The 17,955-nt window shown below is 37.2% G+C and overlaps 2 protein-coding genes and 1 non-coding gene across 4 annotated transcripts; 2 read left to right on the top strand and 1 right to left on the bottom strand.

Annotated features, from left to right (window-relative positions):
• On the top strand, window positions 4,473–4,544 carry TRNAH-GUG. Its single transcript has one exon. It is a non-coding gene; the product is annotated as a tRNA-His (tRNA).
• On the top strand, window positions 5,578–7,481 carry LOC109850378. The gene is made up of 2 exons (XM_020420394.1): window positions 5,578–6,410; window positions 7,139–7,481. The coding sequence occupies exon 1, from the start codon at window positions 5,876–5,878 to the stop codon at window positions 6,386–6,388; it is 513 nt and encodes a 170-aa protein (XP_020275983.1). The 5' UTR covers window positions 5,578–5,875; the 3' UTR covers window positions 6,389–6,410; window positions 7,139–7,481.
• Window positions 8,951–17,955, bottom strand: LOC109848157. 2 transcript variants are annotated; one of them, XM_020417525.1, is made up of 5 exons: window positions 17,777–17,955; window positions 12,142–12,355; window positions 10,937–11,273; window positions 9,311–10,264; window positions 8,951–9,212 (listed from the first exon to the last, which is right to left on the bottom strand). In XM_020417525.1, exons 1-5 carry the CDS (start codon window positions 17,860–17,862, stop codon window positions 9,079–9,081), a joined length of 1,725 nt encoding a protein of 574 aa, XP_020273114.1. In that variant the 5' UTR covers window positions 17,863–17,955; the 3' UTR covers window positions 8,951–9,078. The 2 variants fall into 2 exon arrangements, with proteins under 2 accessions (XP_020273114.1, XP_020273115.1); XM_020417526.1 differs by having other exon boundaries at window positions 9,311–10,213.

Here is a 17,955-nt window from a genome sequence, read left to right as displayed (position 1 = left end):
AACCAACAACCAAACTAACCAACAACCAGCAACAACCAACAACAACAACAACCACCAACCAGTCCAACCAACAACCAGCAACAACCAACAACAACAACCACCAACCAGACCAACCAACAACCAGCAACAACCAACAACAACAACCACCACCACCACCAACAACAACCAACAACAACTACTACCAACAATCCTATAATACGTGTATCACATTACTAAGTTATCATTTATTTTCATTGCTTATACATGTAACTGTGGTTAAAATGTAGATATACCTTGAAATAAGGATAGTATAGCTGGTTGTTAACGATCTCTTGGGGAGTATCATTGATGGATTGTCTCATGTAGCATCCACGCAAACAGATAATTGCTTGTAAAACCTTGTTGAAATATCTACTGACTGTCTCCCCTGATCTTATGAAATGAGATCTCACAATGCGATTTTTAGATTTATGACCCAAAATATTTAGTGTCATGATAAGTTGTTCTTCCACTGATATATTCCTTGAGTCTTTTAGAAGCATATTGTTCCTCATTATACTTACTAGCTTAACAAAAGCACCACTCCGCATTCTAATATAATTCACACAACTATCACTAAAACCATTATAAATACGCTCTATATGTTCAATTCTAGACCTCTCTTGTCTTTTTTTTCCTCACTTGGACCACTACGTATAGATTTACGTCTAGCTTGCATTCTCCTTATGAATGTAATTATTATAACAAGAACGGATAGTGCAGCACCTTGAATCACATTAACAATACTTTGTTCATCGGTACAATCCCCATCACCATCCATCTACGATGCAAAAATCAAATTGAAATAATTAATATACCTACCAAGCATTCATATGCAATGTCAATAATCAAAACTTAAATGACACATAACAAGATCTAAAGTTAATTTTCAGTTAATATTTTCATCAATATTTTCAGTTTCTTTTACGACCATTTAAGATAATTGTCAGTTCATTTCTGTTCTCTTTTCAATTATATTTATGATAATTAATATAATTTTTAGTTAATTACAGTAACATTTTCAGTTAATTACAATTATATTTTTAGATAAATTTCTGTTAATTTCTAGATAACTATAGAAAATGCAAAATTTCATCCTAAATAATTCAAATCATACAAAATTTTTAACAAATCAATTCTGAGTTGAGAATCATACCTTAGGTCTGAAATCAGTTTCCAGGAAGATCAAAGTCGGCAAAAAACCCCAATTTTTTCCCAATAAAGGTGCTGATAAAATCCAGCAAGCCACGAAATCCAGCAAAAAACCCCCAATTTTAGCAAAATCCAGCAAGGAAAGAGGAGGTGACCCTAGCCCTCAACTGTGTTTCCCCCCATTTACCCGAGATCTGACAATAGTACAGATCGGGGGAGATTTCCTCTCGTTTTCGAAGGAAATGGGACGAAGAAAAAAGTCCGATGTGGAGGGGATTTCCGCGGCTGGAGGGACGAGGGGGAGAAGCGAACCAAAGCTGGGAAACGAAAACCCTAGAATGGGTTTTGTCGATGTGGAGCGGGTGTCAGGAGGAGAAAAACGTTTCCACGGCTCAAAACAGCGAACCAAACGGGCCCTTAGCAAAGAAACACCCCCACAGGAACGTAGGGGATTAGTAGTTCCGTGGGTATTTATGCGCGTAACAGAAAACAATTTCTAATTGTCCAATGTCAACCCCAACACTCACCACTCAGATTCCACCGGTACTCGATTCCCAATCCATCTCAATTCCCAAATTCCCCTTCGACCTCCCAAACCCTAGAAAAACCTAGAAGATGGCCATGGCCACTTCCTCCTCCTCCTTGCTCTCCGACGACATCGTCCTCAACATCTTCCCCAAACTCGAGTCCGACGACTGGGCCCGCCTTTGTCGCATCTCTGCTCGCTTCGTCGCGCTGATGCGCTCCATCCTATATCGCTCCAAGTGCCTCGGATTGATCCCCGACCTCGTCTCTTCCACCTCCGGAGAGCCCCCAACAACCGGTTCGCCCTCAACAAGCTCTATGTCTACTGCCTTAGACTCGTCCACGCTAGCGTCCTCCTCGAGAACTCTGATTTTGGCCTCCAAAGCGACATTGTTTCTTAGCTATGACGCAGAAAACCCACAGGACTGCTAGTCCCGTGGGTTTTCTGTGTGGTGTTTGTTGGCCTTCTTGTTTTGATGATGATTTACAAACAATTTACATCTAATATTGTTTGTCTAGTGTTTGTGTTTTATATTTATTCTAGGCAAATAATATGTTGGAGGATGGATGGATTGCGCCATAACGACGATACCAAAGGAGGTTGGCGGAATGTCGGATTGAAGCCTATACAACAATTCAAGTTAAAGATCAAGTTCAAGCTTCATCCGCAACGTGTACCAAGTCAAGCTTAATTGAAGATCAAGATTGCTTGGGTAATGTAGTTTAGGATTTATATTATGTGTGTTAAGTACTCTAAGCTCAATTATCTATACACACACATTTTATTGGTTTCCTTGTATATATATGTAGTCACATATATATACAACACAAGTTTAGTTTTCATGTTTATAAATATGAAATTACATGTTTCATATTTATTATTGTGATTTGGTTTATCTACATAGATATGAAACTAATATATTTTCATATACATACTCATAGGTTTCATTTTCTATTGTATTTGTGAAAATATTGTATTCTTAGTTTATAGACTTCAATATCAGTTTATACATGTTTTACTAAGTCTATAAAAACATTTTACAAAGTTTCAAAAGTTGGTTTATGTCAAAACATCAAAATTCAAGTATCTCATATTTTCATGTTTTGGACTAGTTTGTAAAATGATGATATTTTTCATTTGGGAAGTCCTTTTTGATAACCAGTCATTGTAGCATGTTTATTATCATGTCTACAATCATTCCCCAAAGTTTTACATTTTTTGGAATTTATTTGATATTTTTAAACAGTGTTTTAAAATCAGCTTTGTTTTTCTGGGATGTCAGTTTTCGGTCGACCGGTACGGTCGACCGGTCAATTGACCATTCGTCAGTATTTTTCCAGAGAGTCATCGGTCGACCGGTCCGGTCGACCGAGAGCTCAAATCGGTCGACCGACAGAATTTCCGGTCGACCGACGATGGCTTTTACTGTTTCCAACGGCTAGTTTTTGTACCGTTGGCTGGGTCTTTTGGTCTTTTGTTTTGGGTGTTTTTTGCTGAGATTTCTAGTGGGTATATATACCCCATTGCTGATGTCTTTTCAGATTGATTAAGAGAGTTTTAAAAACAAGTTTAAGAAAGTTTTAAACAAGGGTTTGAGTTTGTTTAGTTTGTTTTTGGGGTTTGCTGTTACAAAGAGGCCTCAAAATCTTCTCATCCTCTCTTTGTGTCTATAGAGAAGTTTTCTAACTCTTTTCCCTAGCAATTTCATTATTGATTTATCATATATTAATTATTGCTAGTTTGCTATTTGAGTTAGATTTCATTTTACTCATTGTTACACACACCCACATTGAGCTTTTAGTATTTACATACATAGTATAGTTGGGTGGTGAGAGATTGTAACTTTGAGTTGTGCTTAATTGAGTTCTCATCCATAGTTGAGAACAATCATTTGTTATATTGTGCTTATTGTGAGAATCACTTTGTAATACACTTGTACACCGAGTGAGGAGTGTGTGGTGAGAGTCGGGGATCGTCCCAAGAGGAGTGGCGTTGGTTGACGTGCCTAGGGAGAGGTTGTAACCGAGCACTTGAGGGAGACACGGCTAGGTCCAACACTTAGTGGGTGTAGAGTGTGATTGCATAGTGTTTGTTGTGTGAGAGTTTTCGGTGAACTTGTAAACCGAGTGTGTAGAAGAAGTTCCGGCTTCCAAACCGGATTGTGTTAGTGGATTTCTCCCCGGGAGTGGGGAGCGGAGACGTAGGACGGAAGGTCCGAACTCCGTGATCATCTTTGTGTGTTTGTGATTGTCTTGGCGTCTCACTTGTGCTTATTGTTCATATCATTCTTGTCGCCATTATCTATTGCTCACATTGTCCACTATCTTGTTTATCTTATTTATGTTTATATCACCATTAGTTTATATATCCTTGCATATATATATCATCATATAGGATATATCACTTTGTGTATATTGCATATTCTTGCCCATAATAGATTGTATACCTATCTTGCAAGAATATAGTTGTTAATTATTTTTAATTGGCATTTAATCGGATTAGATTAGCATAAGACCCTAATCACCCCCCTCTAGGGTCTAACAGTGTTTAGAGAACGGTTAACAAGCCCCTAACACACGGTACCAGTAGTCCCGTGTGTTTTGAAACCCGTATTTTGTAAAATCGACCTCTTTTAAAAAATCGATTTTACTAAATATTTATAAAAAATGACTGTCTTGCTAAATATTTATCAAACTCGGTCTTTTTCTAAAAATTCTCCTCTAGGTAATTGGAAAAATAATTGTTTTTTAAATAGTTAACACGCTCGACCGCAATCGTGGCTGTAGTTTAGTGGTGAGAATTTCACGTTGTGGCCGTGAAGACCTGGGCTCGAATCCCAGCAGCCACACGAGCGATGTAACTTTTTTAGCTGCAGACAATAAAACCGTACCATCTTAATTCTTACATGTAGTTTTCGAAATATGGGCCTTTTTGTTGAGAGGGGAAGTATCCTTCGTGCACGGGCTTTAGGTATTTTAGAAAATTAATTTTTAATTTTAGATATTTTAATAAATTAGTTTTAAACGGTTTCTATTTAAGAGACTCGAATCTAAAATCTTGGTATACTATTATCCACAGGAAAAATGTCAAATTTGAGATTTTCGTGTACTACTCATGGTAATTTACCAATTTGGCTGGCGCCTCTTGGGTTGAAATATGAATGTTAAAGATCCTTTCAACACCCATATTATGTATTTAGCAATATTATTTGTTACAATCAGCTCTCTTTAGATGGGCCTTGATCTTTGATGTAAATTAGACATGATGGATTTGATTTATCGATCCTGATTTTATCCACTCAAGCACTGTAAGCACAATAAATCCTCTATCAAATCTAAATCTAACAAGGGAAAACTTACATGAAGCGATAAGCTTGAGGGCAACTTGTCGAATCTAATAAGCAGAGCGAACTAATTCACTCTTACAGTGAAGTGTACTAGTTTTTTTTTTTTTTTTTTTTTTTTTTTTTTTGATTTGATAAGGGAACTTCCTCATGATTATTGGGACCATTGGTATCAAACCCTCGGGTGTGGCTAAAGATCACCTCTCAATAAACGACCTCGGATATTTCAAAAAATTAAGTTCATGTGGGCACTCCTCAGGTGAGTCGAATCTAAGACCTTGGAGTACTACTCATAAGCAACTTACAAATTCGGCTAGATCCAATAACATTAGATGTCGTCATCGGATCAGGCGGGCCTATGTGCCCGTTCCAGACCCGACCCGCTAACAGCCCTCCAGAAAGCCAGTCATGTTCCTTTCTCTCGGCTTCCAGTTCTAGGGCATCGCACGCGCTCAGGCCATCATGGCTCCGCGCAAAACAAAACCTCAGACCGCCGTCGAGGTACTCCCGCTCTCCGCGTCTCTGTAGATTTATTCCCTCTAATTTGATTGAAATTTCGCATTCGATCCTCAGAATTAAGTTCCCGCGCTCTCTAATTATACGCTTCATTTTTTTTTACGATTCGATGCTTGGATTCTATTATTATGCTGCCCAGTCTCTTATTACTTGGCCAAAGATCAGAAATTTATCACAATCTTATAAGAACCGAGTAAAAATATTTTGCAGCGCATCGTAAAATACTCAAATCAGTAAAATGCGTTCAAAAAAGATTTTTTTTTTTTTTGGGTGATGCAGGGCTCATCATGTTGATTCTCTGAGTCCCTCCCATTCTCGTAATGAGGTTGAGGGTCGTCTGTAGAAAATTGTATGATTATGTCCGGTGTGACCTCAAGGAAATCGCTTTCCCTTCATCTTTGCCCGACCCTCCGCACTTCAAAAAGCGAAGAAAGCTCACCTGGAAGGAGCGCTGGCTGGTTCTGAAGGAAGCGTCGAGGCTCTACGCGGCCAGTTGGGTTCGGGACATCGGTCCGGACCTCAGACCGAACGACTACAAGAAGGATGCGGACGAAGAAGGGGAACCTCGAGGAGGGAACGGTGCGGGCGGCGAAAGGGAGCCCTCGACCCTCGAGGACCTTGCGGTGGCGGCGAGGGGCGGGATGGAGACGCTGAGGCCCGCCCTGCAGCGTGTTTACATGACGCGCGCGTCCGCGTACAGGGACGCGCTGCGTAACTTTGTTGCTGGTTATCAGGAAGGCCTGAAGCAAGTCATGGAGCGGAAGGAGCGGAAGGAGGGGGAGGATGAATCTCAATCTGAGCGGCAGGATGGCGTCTTCGGGAAACCGAGATGATTCTCGCTTTGGATGGACTTATGTAAGCTCTTCTTTCAGACGGGCACACGACTAATCTATAAAACAAGGGGTGCATGTGGTGCACCCCTTGTGGTATCTCTGTCTTGAACTCGCAACCCCTGTGGTTTCGTTGTTGCGGATAAAGCCGCTGGGTTGAGCTTTTTCGACCCGTTTACACCTCGTGAAATTACGCAGGTGAAATTAGTGAGTCTATCTGAGGGTAGTAAAAGAGTCGGAAGAACGTAACCCAGGGCTCTATCTGCAGCAACGAAACGACAGGGCTAGGAAGTCCAGATCATCGATATTACAGATGGTCTATGAACAACTGACCTTAGAAAATATAGCGGAGAAAATACCCAAAATAAAAGAAATCATGAATGTTGGTGGATAGACGCCTATTCTATGCAAATGGATGTTTCACCATTTGAACTCTTCCTTCTTGGAAATGTGGTTTGAGGTTTGTGTTCAGATGCTTGATTCAATACTACTGAAAGCTGTTACCTTGTTGTGTTTGCATGAATCTGTTTCTAGTACTATTCAGCTGAGGTTTTTCTTTGCTTTGCATGTTAATAAAGCATTTGATATTCTTTAATAATACCTGCTCTTCGGAGTTAACAGTAAAGCAGTGTGCCTGGTTATTGTGTGATTGCATTCTTTTTCTGTCAATTTTGGTTCCTTAACTGATTTCATTCTCTCTCTCTCTCTCTCTCTCTCTCTCTCTCTCTCTCTCTCTTGTGTTTAATTTTACAGATGATTGATGATCGAGATTTGGGGTTCTTCTCAAATTCCCTTGGTGTGTTTATATATGTGTTGGTGATGGCCGGTCCAAAATATGAAGCCAACTGAGGTTGTTCCTTTTCCTTCAGTGATGCTTTACACCATGAGGATTCTTTTCATGGAGCACACCGAAAAATCTCACCAAGGTTCACGAATTTTTTTTGTTTATGGTGTTTTTGACATTTGTAATGTAATGAATTATCGGGTGATGGAGCTGCAAGACTTGTAGCTGTGCTTTCAGATTTTGCTGTAAAATCTGTAAAATCTTTCCTTGACATTGGTTGTTAAATATCTAGATTCACTGATGTTTTATTAAGCATTGATTGAACAAAAACTTGTAACAGAATAAATGTTTTGAGGAACCCCTGCAACGGCCCAGATGATCTCTTTTCTGCACCTCATAGGGTTTTTCTGCCTCATTCACTCCGTAGCTTTTCCTCTTTATATCGTATGCCGCAGATTCAGACCCTATACACTTTCACTTTATTAGCTTAGAGCATCTCCAACAGTCTCCCTATCTCATGTCCTACACTAAACATAAGGAGTAGGAGGAGAAAAAGTTGCTCCAACAGGCTCCCTTCGTTGGAAACTAAATATAGAGAATATGATTTGATATTCCAAATCAAGGATAACAAAGTGACTTCCTATATTTAGTCTCAACATAGGGAGCAATGTTGGAGCAATTTTTGCAAAGTTACTCCCTATATTTAGTTTAGGACATGAGATAAGGAGCCATTTGGAGAGCATTGTTGGAGCCACAAAGTCAACTCAATGACACAAGCCAAACTCGACTCACTGGTGGTAGACTCGAGACTCCGACGACGGCCATGCGATAAACGCAGCGTCGGAAGAACTTCGGTTATTCGTCAAAGCATCGAATAGACCGAAAATCGAAGGAGCCAAGAGTTAAAGAAAAGTTGCTCCAACAGGCTCCCTTCGTTGGAAACTAAATATAGAGAATATGATTTGATATTCCAAATCAAGGATAACAAAGTGACTTCCTATATTTAGTCTCAACATAGGGAGCAATGTTGGAGCAATTTTTGCAAAGTTACTCCCTATATTTAGTTTAGGACATGAGATAAGGAGCCATTTGGAGAGCATTGTTGGAGCCATTTGGAGAGCATTGTTGGAACACGTACTCTTTATTTGGCTCCATATTTTCTAGGATAGAGAGATTTGCTCCTCAAATATAGGGAAAACCTAAGATCACTCTTAGAGATGCTCTTATACTCTCTTGAGATCATTGTTCGGTGGGCCTGCAACTTTGAGAATTCCAGGTTCAATTCCGCATACTGCTCAACTGATGAACTTGATCAGTGCGTTCATCTAGATTCACTGAGCTTTGAGAGATATCCTGTAGAACCAGCATTATTCACCGTCTTGAATGCCACATAATTCGAAAAAGTTCGAAGCCAGCAACACAAAAATGAAGTATACGGAAGCCAGCAACACGAAAATGAAGTATATGGTAAATAATTTGCACAATAATCCTGCAGCACGGTGGGCGTAATCGATTTGGCTGTCGTTACAATTACAAATTTTTGTGAACTGAATAGCCATTAAGTACTGGATAACGTATACCTCAAAAAGTCACTCCATAACTTTGTGCAATGCATGAAAGGATACAGATACAGAGGTAAGTTTCAGCACAAGATACTGTTCATACAAAGTAGCTCACACATTTTATGGCAGGGTTACCAACACCACCAACTAGATATCTCCCAACTAGATATCTCCTGCCTGTGAAAACCGTCTCATTTGGCAATAATGATGCAGCCGATAAGCATTTAAACATGTTCAAGTAGAGGATGCTATCTATTTTTTCATATGCATATCAAGCATCAGATTACTAATATACGAGAACAAAATACTGCAGAAAAGATATTTCACCATGCAGCTCAAGTCTTTCCTTATGACCGTGTCCTTGGAGGGGAATTGAACCTTGGCGAGGAACGCAGCTGAGGTTTCTTAGACAACTCTGCTTTTTTTCTTTCAGCTTTCTTTTTCTCACCTGATGCATTCTCTCTATCTTCCAAAGTAACACCTGGTGCAAAAAATTAGTAGTACAATCATAAATCATTTTTACCGACTATATCAATGTAGATGTGGGGAAAAGCTGGAAAAAAAATTCCAAAGAATCACCCGAATTTTCTGCATATGATGCTCTCGTCCTCGCTCTCTTCGTCATGCTTTCACTCCCATCTGGTGTGATATCTTGAGGCTTCTTGCTACAGGATCCTTGCTCCCGTTCATCTGACGAAGCTTTAATTTCTTTGTGCACTGAACGAGTTACTCTTGTAGTCGTGGACTGGAAACTTAGCCTCTGAATTCTTGTAGAATCTATGGAGTCATTTACAGTGGCAGGGCTACTAGCTTTCTTATCTTCTACCTCTTCAGACATTTCACGTGCATTTTGAATCAAATCACTTTTTTCAGGCTGTGGCTCAACATTTGAACTTTTTCTAGAACGTGTCAGCCTTGTAGCATTTACTGGACTAATAAGCTTCGTCTCTTCTAATGAAGCTTCTATTTCTTTGTTCAATGATGAACGAGTTTTCCTTGTATTCAAAGGGCTTGTAAGCTTCTCTCTGGAGGATTTGCCTTTCACTTCATCTGATAAAATTTCTAACCCTTTATGCATTGAAGAACGAGTTACCCTAGGCTTTTTTAAGTTCATACTGTCACACCCTTTCTCTCTTGATTCCTCAGTTGATTGCAGTGGTTTCCCTAGATATGATGATTCCTGAGAAGAGACACCAGATTTCATATATTCATATGTTACATCAAGAGAATGAACTTCAATATGCTCCTTGGGATTCTTTTGAAATAAGCACTCTTGGCTTTCCTTTTCTACATGAGAGAAGGGAAGTTCTCGCTTCAGTGGAGATTCATGTTCATGTACAAATGAAGCCAGAGCTGCACGAGCAGCCAGAGGACTGAGAAAAGGCTTATCCCCTTCCGGTTCCTTTTTGAGGTCGACTTCAGTCTGTTGCTTGTTCTGACTCCTGGTGGTTCTTCGAAGATTATTCTTACTGTTATTTGAACCTAAATGTGACATCAAAGATGCTTTGCTTGCTTTACTTCCACCAAAGTTAACTGTAAAATTTAAAAAAAAGTACAATATTGGGCTTTATCCAAAGAATGAACAAAAGCTCAGTGCAATAAGATTTTCCATCTGCAATCATGTATAAGTAAATGAGTGTAAGTGGAACCTTATGGTTGATGGATATTAGTCACAGCTTTGAAACCGATAGCAGTAATAAAATTTGTTGTAATATGAAGAAGTGCGCATGCATAACTATTTTCATAAGCAAAGTATAGAGAACTTTCTAGCTTAGTTTTTTTTTTCTTTCTTTTATTTTATTTTATGTGTTCTGCATTTTGACCCATGACCAGCCCTCAGTCTTCTCCACCAAATAGTGCAAGTAAGTCAAGTGTCTAAGCTGCATAATGACTATAAAAACTTTTTTTAGCCGGAGGACTATGTTATCTAAAAAATTTACTCAATAAGTGAAGTATTTGTCCTACGGCAGAGACCAAGAATTGGCTAGTCATCTTCTCTTTTACTATGTAGCCTACAGTGGTCTCAATATTACTTCAAGTCAAGGCCCCTTATGATTTTCTCACATCCAATATTAAGTAGTATATAGGTACTGGTTCCTCTCAATTTGTTGCCTTTGATTCTTTTAATTTAGTTAAGACATTAGAAAACATAGAAACTTTAATATTCATTAACGAAACATAAGTTGGCAAGCAAAAGATTTGCACCTCTTTTAACATCCAAAAGATCCAAAGGGCATTCCATTGATCCAGCAGCCAATTTGCTGATTTCTTCAATTTGCTTCTCCAATAAATCTTCGAGATCAGCTTCAAAACTTGTTTCCTCAAGAAGAGAGGGAGATGAAGGAACCACAACTTCATCTGTAGGATTTGAAGCATTTAGAAATGCAGCAAAAAATGGATGGGTATCAATTTTTTCTTTCGATAGCTTTTTGATCAACTTGGATGGGACCGTCAAGGTTTCATCTTCGTGCTCAGGATTAAGCCATTTGATCTCAAAAGTGCATCGGCAGAACACCCTGTTTGAGTGTTTCACTCTAAATGGCTGCAGAAACAGAATATACAAAAGGAAATTAGCAGGATATGTTTTCATATAGTGTAATTACGGAATAACTTTGTAAAGTTTACTCTCTTGATAATCCTTCTTGCTATTTTCCATTGGCACTAGAGGCAATATGCTGAAAGATTTAACTAATACAAGCATGCAACTTAAACATTCTTCAGTTACTAGTCATGGGGAATCGCTAAGAAACTGAAGTACTGACATTCGAAATGTTCCTGATCTTTACAAGAAAGGTCAATACTCATTATAGAAGATGAGACTGAGAATGATGGGTATCACAAGGGGATATTAAAAGAAGAAATAGAAGTGATGTCACCACAAAAGATGAGGTAAACTTGACCAGAACATAGTGTGAACTCTTCAAAACTAAAGGTAGAAATGACCTTCAATTCTTGGATACAAGACATATTGCCCAAGTGTGAGAAATAATAATCTAATGTATTCCCTAACATAGGTTAAATTCTTATATTGTATAAAGTAAAAGAATCCACCTAAATTCATACAGGCATGAAGATGACAAGTATATGCCTCTTTAACCATCCGTTTAATATCTCAAAAAAATGAAGGTTTTCATTAGAATTACAAAGGATCTTTGGCATCAAGGACAATAGAGTAAGAAGACGTAGAAATGGTATAAAAAATAAAAGGTTTGAGAAATTCAAAGAAGCCTCCAATACATGAAAGAAATGTATCCCACATATTTCCATCCTTTGTATTGAACAGAGGAGATAATGAAATGAACCACCCCGCCAAAAAAAAAAAAAAAAAAGAGGAAGAAGAAGAAGAAACCTACCGAGTAGGAGTAAAAAAAAGTAACCTACTATAAAAGAGCTGTGATGTAGAACAACACCTTCTCTATCACGGCATCAAAGAACATGCTCTTAAATTGATCCTTGTACATGGCAAGAACATGATCACCTTCATTGATATGAGAGCATTCACCATCTTTAAGAGGAGATGACCGAAATCGCAACCGTGTTAAAGCATCTTCTTTCGTAGATATTACATCCTCCTCATTTGAATTATCGAAGTCAATGTTAATAACAAACTTGGAATCACTAGATCTGCATATGAAATTCAGTGGATTTAAGAGCTATGTGTCAGCATTTTCATATATCCGTATATACAAATATGAACAAACTTAATCCGGGTGCATGAATAGGTATGCATGGTTGTAGCTCAGATTGAAAACTCTTCTATGAGCTTTAAATTTTAGCTTGGCTGATAATTCTGCAATGTATCATGGAACCCCACCCCCGAGGGAAGAAAAGCAACTTCCACCTCCAAAACTATATGTATATATGTATATTTAGTTACTTCTGGAAGGATTTGACAATCAATGAAAAAATTCATACCGTTAAAGTTGATCTACATCATCTGAAGTGTTTTAAAACCTTTTAACATCCATCAACAAGGCATAAAAGTAACAGCTTAGATAGAAAGTTTGTTGGTCTATCGATGCATATTTGAAATCTAACAAAGATTGGTTTGTAAAATGTTTAAGCGCTAGGTCGACAAGAATGAAAAATGGTCAGAAACTGTGGATATGTAGGTTATAGCACGCAATTATGAAGTTCAAAGCATGCATATTTAATTCCCATTGGGTTGAAACAAACGAAAATGAACAAAAATTATGGATAATAGGTAATGAAATCACGAATTTTGAAATATGTGTACTTAATTATCAATAGGTCGAAAAGAACAAAAGTGGATACAAATTATGGGTATAGCTCGTGAAATCATGATCTTTGACGTACGCACATTTAATTTCCATTGAATTGAAAAGAACAAAAAATGTCCAAAATATTGTGAATTTTTAAATACACATAAACATGCACAATTCACTACCTAAACAAACAAAAAATGGACAAAATCATGAATTATCGCCCATGAAAATCATGAATTTTTAAGTATGCATGCTTATTGGGTCCAAATGAAAGAAAATGCACAAAAATCATGAGTTCTAATTGTCATTGGATTGAAATAAATGAAAATGAACAAAACATCATGAGTTATGGCCTATGAAATCGCAAAAATTTGAAGCACACAAACCTAATTGCCATTGGGCACGAAACAAAATAAAAGTGACTAAAATTGTGAGTAGTAGCTCATGAAAATTGTGAATTTTTAATTGTGATAATAAATTGTCATTGGGATGGAACGAACAAAAAAGTATAAATTTGTGGCTTATCGCTCATGAACATAGTGAATTTGAAAGTTCATGTACTTAATTCTCATTGGGTGGAATAGCGAAAATGGGCCAAACTAGTGTGTTAAACCCATCGAGAACCGCAAAATTTTGATATACACATGCTTAATTGCAATTAACCTAACCCTAATGAATATGAACTTTGTTGGTTATAGCCCAAGAATCACGAATTCTATAATATGTATACTTCATATCGCGTTGTGACGGTCGGTGGGGCCCGGGCAAGAATAATTGTGGGGGCCACAGCAGGCAATTTACAAAAGAATCATGTGTTAAAATCGCGAAATATTGCAAATTTTGATATACAGATACTGTAATTGAGTCGAAATGAATGAAAATGGAAAAATACGTGGGTTATATAGTCTGTGAAACTCACGAATTTTAAAAATACGCATATTCAATTCCCTTTGGGCTGAAAAGAACTAAAAATGTGCAAAATATGTGGGCTATAGCTCACGTAAATCACGAATTTTAAAGTATGCATAATTAATTATCATTAGGTAGAAACGAATGAAAATGGTGAAATATCGTGAAGTTCGAAATATGCATACTTTATTGCTACTGGGTCAAATGAAAAAAATTGTGAATTTCAGCCTAAGCAAATCATGAATTTTTAAGTACGTATACTTAATTGATGTTGGGTTGAAATGAATGAACACACACAAAAATCATAGGTGACCAATGAAAATCATGAATATTGAGGTATCTATAGTAAATTGCTATTGGACCAAAACAAAAGAAAATGGGCAAAAATCGTGGATTATAATCTAAAATCACGAAACTATAAAGTACGCGTACTTAATTGTCATTAGATTGAAACAAATAAAAGAGGATTGAATCATGCACAAGAATCATAGGTAACCCATGAAAATCATGAATATTTAAGTATCTATAATAAATTGCTATTGCGCCAAAACAAAAGAAAATGGCCAAAATTATGGGTTATAATCTGAAATCATGAAATTGTAAAATGCGTGGACTTAATTGTCATTAGATCGAAACAAATGAAAGTGGATAGAATCATGGGTTATAACCCATGAAAAATTGTAAATTTTGATGTAAGCATAACTAATTGTTGTTGGATAAAAACGAACGAAATGACAAAAATCATGAATTATATAGCCCCTCAAAATCGTGAATTTTGAAGCAACCATAATTAATTGTTATTAGGTATAAATGAAAGTCACCTCAAAACTACTTTTTCTACACATGCATACATCTACTACTTTAAACTTAAAAGAACTAAAAAATATTCATGCTACAATAAACTAATTTTCGGATGCCCAAAACAGTGTTCATGGTATAGTAAAATTTTGAACCTTGAAACATCTTCATGCTATGGTAAATTTTGTGATCTCAAAACCACTGTTTATTCTATGTAAACTTGGGTGTAAGTTGTATCTTATTATTTGGCTATTACAAACTTATTTTCATTTCCTAGACGTGTAACAAAGTTTTCATTTCCTACTATGTTGCTAACAAAGTGGATGTGCTTCCAAAAATATCTTATATATTCTATTTGTTATCCATGGTTTATCTTCAGTTGCAAGATTGAAGGTTGGCTTTGAAAATCTGATCATCAATTGTCAACTGTGATTATACCATTTGGCGTTTGTTAAATCTTATTATTTGGTTGTTTCGAACTTGATAGAGTAAAAAATGCAACAAAATTAACGATGTGAGACCAATCCTGATCAGATGTACAACACTAGGCCGTGCTTAGCACGGGATTAATACTAGTACATATATATAGACATGCATGCATATCATTTTCAATATACCCACTCCTTACTTTGTATCACATTGCTATATTGCCTATTATCCACCAGTTGTGCCCTTGATAAATTGCCACGACCATTAACTTCGCCATTAGAAACTTGGTAACTCCAATAGGTTTAGGAAACTAACTCATGTTTAATTGTTTGTGTTGTTTACGATTATGAGGTAGACAACCAAATAAGTGGGTGGATAAAATCTAATTTTAGAAATAAGATATTCATAATCCTAGTAAGTGTAGGATACATACAACGGTCGTCATCTCCTTCTACGATCTAGTTCATGCTTTAAACGGTAGTCGCGGGGTGATATACAAAGCTTGCACGGTGTGGTCGCCCTCCGGCCATTGATCAAGAAAGGCACAACGATCCTACAAAAACCATCTGTTGGGTAAACCATAAGCTTGTTGTTCATGTTCCTAGAAAGCATGCTAGGGTTTCTTTATTTCCGTTGTGCATAATCTAGTTGTAGATTATCCCTATTGTATGTGTGTAGTTATTCGGATCCTACAGTTTACGGTAACAAACAGTTGTTGTGGCTATTTCTCTTAAATGATATAGTTGAAAGTAAGCTTAACACTAGTGTAATTGTTGGAACAACTGTTCGTTAAAGGTCCAAATGCATCCTATCAAGCCCAATTATACATAATTTGCAACTGTACACAACGAGCAAGCCCTAACCAATTTCCAGCACGTGTCCTTCGAGGCTCATAGATGCAAGTGCGCTAAAGTCATCGTTGTGACTTAGTACTTTGGTTCTATGCATTGTTAACTTCATCTAGGTTTGGAATTTTGCCTAGGAGCTGAAAAGCATCGTTGGAACCATAAGGCGGCATAACTCCCTTCCATATTCTTTTTTTTTTAAACCAAAAAGCAAAACGTGTGAGAGTCCTTTTTGAAAGAATACAAGCAAAAAACTTGCAGTTTCGACCCAAATAAAATAAAATAAAATAGATCCATCATGGAGACTTACTTAAGTTTTGTTTATGGAAAATATGTGTTATCTTTTTTATCTAATTATAACATTCGTTTATTTAATGCATTTTCCAATTAGATGAGAAATTTGCTGACACAAATTCGCTACTAAACTATTTATCTATCAGACAATATAAACAAGGAGAAAAAAACAGATGCAATTTTTTTTCAGATTTCTTTGTCAAAATTAATAGATTTCTTTTGTCGGATATGTATAAAGGACATATAATATTCAACATGCCTTAAAGTTTTCTTTTATGCATGACTTTGTTCTGGAAATGAACCGTTTTTTTCCAGGTCCATGTTTCCACTAAATTTGCCTTTTAAACACTTCTTTCCAGCATAGCTGACAAACTATGAACAAATATCTCTTCTTCCTTTTTTGGTCGATTATCAAGTTATCAGTTAGATAATAATTGCAACTAAATTATCACAAAAATAGAAGAGTAACCTATGGTACTTGGATTGGTAATTTATGTTGTTCTAACACAAAACTCAGATCTCTCATCATACACTAACAGCATTAAATTTAATGCATTAATCCCAAAGTTTCCCAGAAATATATATCAGACCACTCAAAAAGAAGAACACTATTTCTAAGTAATAGACTAACAATCAAAACAGTTTAAGAGAAACCCGGTAACACATTTTGCTTGTAAAGACCTATGATCAAGCTAAACCCCATCAAAGCCTTTGCAACTATGGAGGTTTAGAGAACAGACCTCAGTGATACATGACAAGGGTGCTAAGAGCCCTTACTACATTTTCCATATTTTCCCTTGTTTTAAATACTTCTTTTCAGGCATAGCTAACAAACTAAGCATTAATATATCAACTAAGCATTAATATATCTTCTTCTCGCTTTGGTTATCAACTATGGTCAACAGTCGGAAATGCGCCGAAACATGAGCCTATGAATGTTGAGATCATGTCGGAATGCAACTATGAACAATCAAATCCAAGTGATCTAAAAACGGCAGATAGCGCTACTGTCCAAGTATAATAGAGTGCAACGAACTATGATGCTTGGACCGGTCGCACATAGACACGCACTACAATCTAGCTACAAGCCCCAGCAACAAGCACATTATTATAGTTATCGAAGAACATTAACTAAACCAAATGAATAATTTCCAAAAATAATTTCCCACAAGTCAAGATATACCAAATTTGCACCCAGTTAGATAATAAATTGCGACTAATTTATTACCCAAATAAAGAATAACCTATGGTGGACTACTTAGTGCTAACTTATGTCGTTCTAATACAAAATCAGATCTTCTCGTCGTGCAGTATAAAAAATTGAATGCATTAGCGCGACGTTTGTACTTCAAAACCCCAAACTTTACAAAAACTAAATCTCAGGCCAAAAGGTAAAACACTCGGGAATCAAGTCGTATACTAAGAATCCAAATATTTTAAGGGAAACCCAACAACGTGCTTCGCTCATAAAAACCTGCGATCAAGCTGAAAACCCCCATTAAAACCCTCAGAAATTCAAAAGTCCAAAGGATTAGGAAACAGACCTCAGCGAGACACGGCAAGGTTGCCAAGAGCCATTATCCTTGTGCTTGGCTTCGACCTCAAGAGATTCTCCATCGATCGATGCCATTACAGAGACGAATCGAGAGCTCAGAACACCCGATACAAAAAGCAAGATGAGCTGCAGAGCCCTGAGCTCTCTGCCTCCCTTTCAGACAAATGG

The sequence above is a fragment of the Asparagus officinalis genome, chromosome 7 (assembly GCF_001876935.1).
Source record: "Asparagus officinalis chromosome 7, Aspof.V1, whole genome shotgun sequence".
NCBI classification, from domain to species: domain Eukaryota; kingdom Viridiplantae; phylum Streptophyta; class Magnoliopsida; order Asparagales; family Asparagaceae; genus Asparagus; species Asparagus officinalis.
The sequence above is the reverse complement of the archived record's forward strand: the minus strand, read 5'-3'. Positions and strand labels throughout refer to the sequence as shown.

What these genes read in the sequence shown, in the direction of transcription:
- LOC109850378 (XM_020420394.1), top strand. Translation starts at nt 5,876, where the DNA reads ATGAGGTTGAGGGTCGTCTGTAGAAAATTGTATGATTATGTCCGGTGT.
- LOC109848157 (XM_020417525.1), bottom strand. Translation starts at nt 17,862, where the DNA reads ATGGCATCGATCGATGGAGAATCTCTTGAGGTCGAAGCCAAGCACAAG. An exon ending in CCTTGCCGTGTCTCGCTGAG is followed by an intron (nt 12,356 to 17,776) that starts GTCTGTTTCCTA and finishes TTTCATATGCAG; the next exon opens with ATCTAGTGATTCCAAGTTTG. An exon ending in ATCATATGCAGAAAATTCGG is followed by an intron (nt 9,213 to 9,310) that starts GTGATTCTTTGG and finishes TTTTTGCACCAG; the next exon opens with GTGTTACTTTGGAAGATAGA.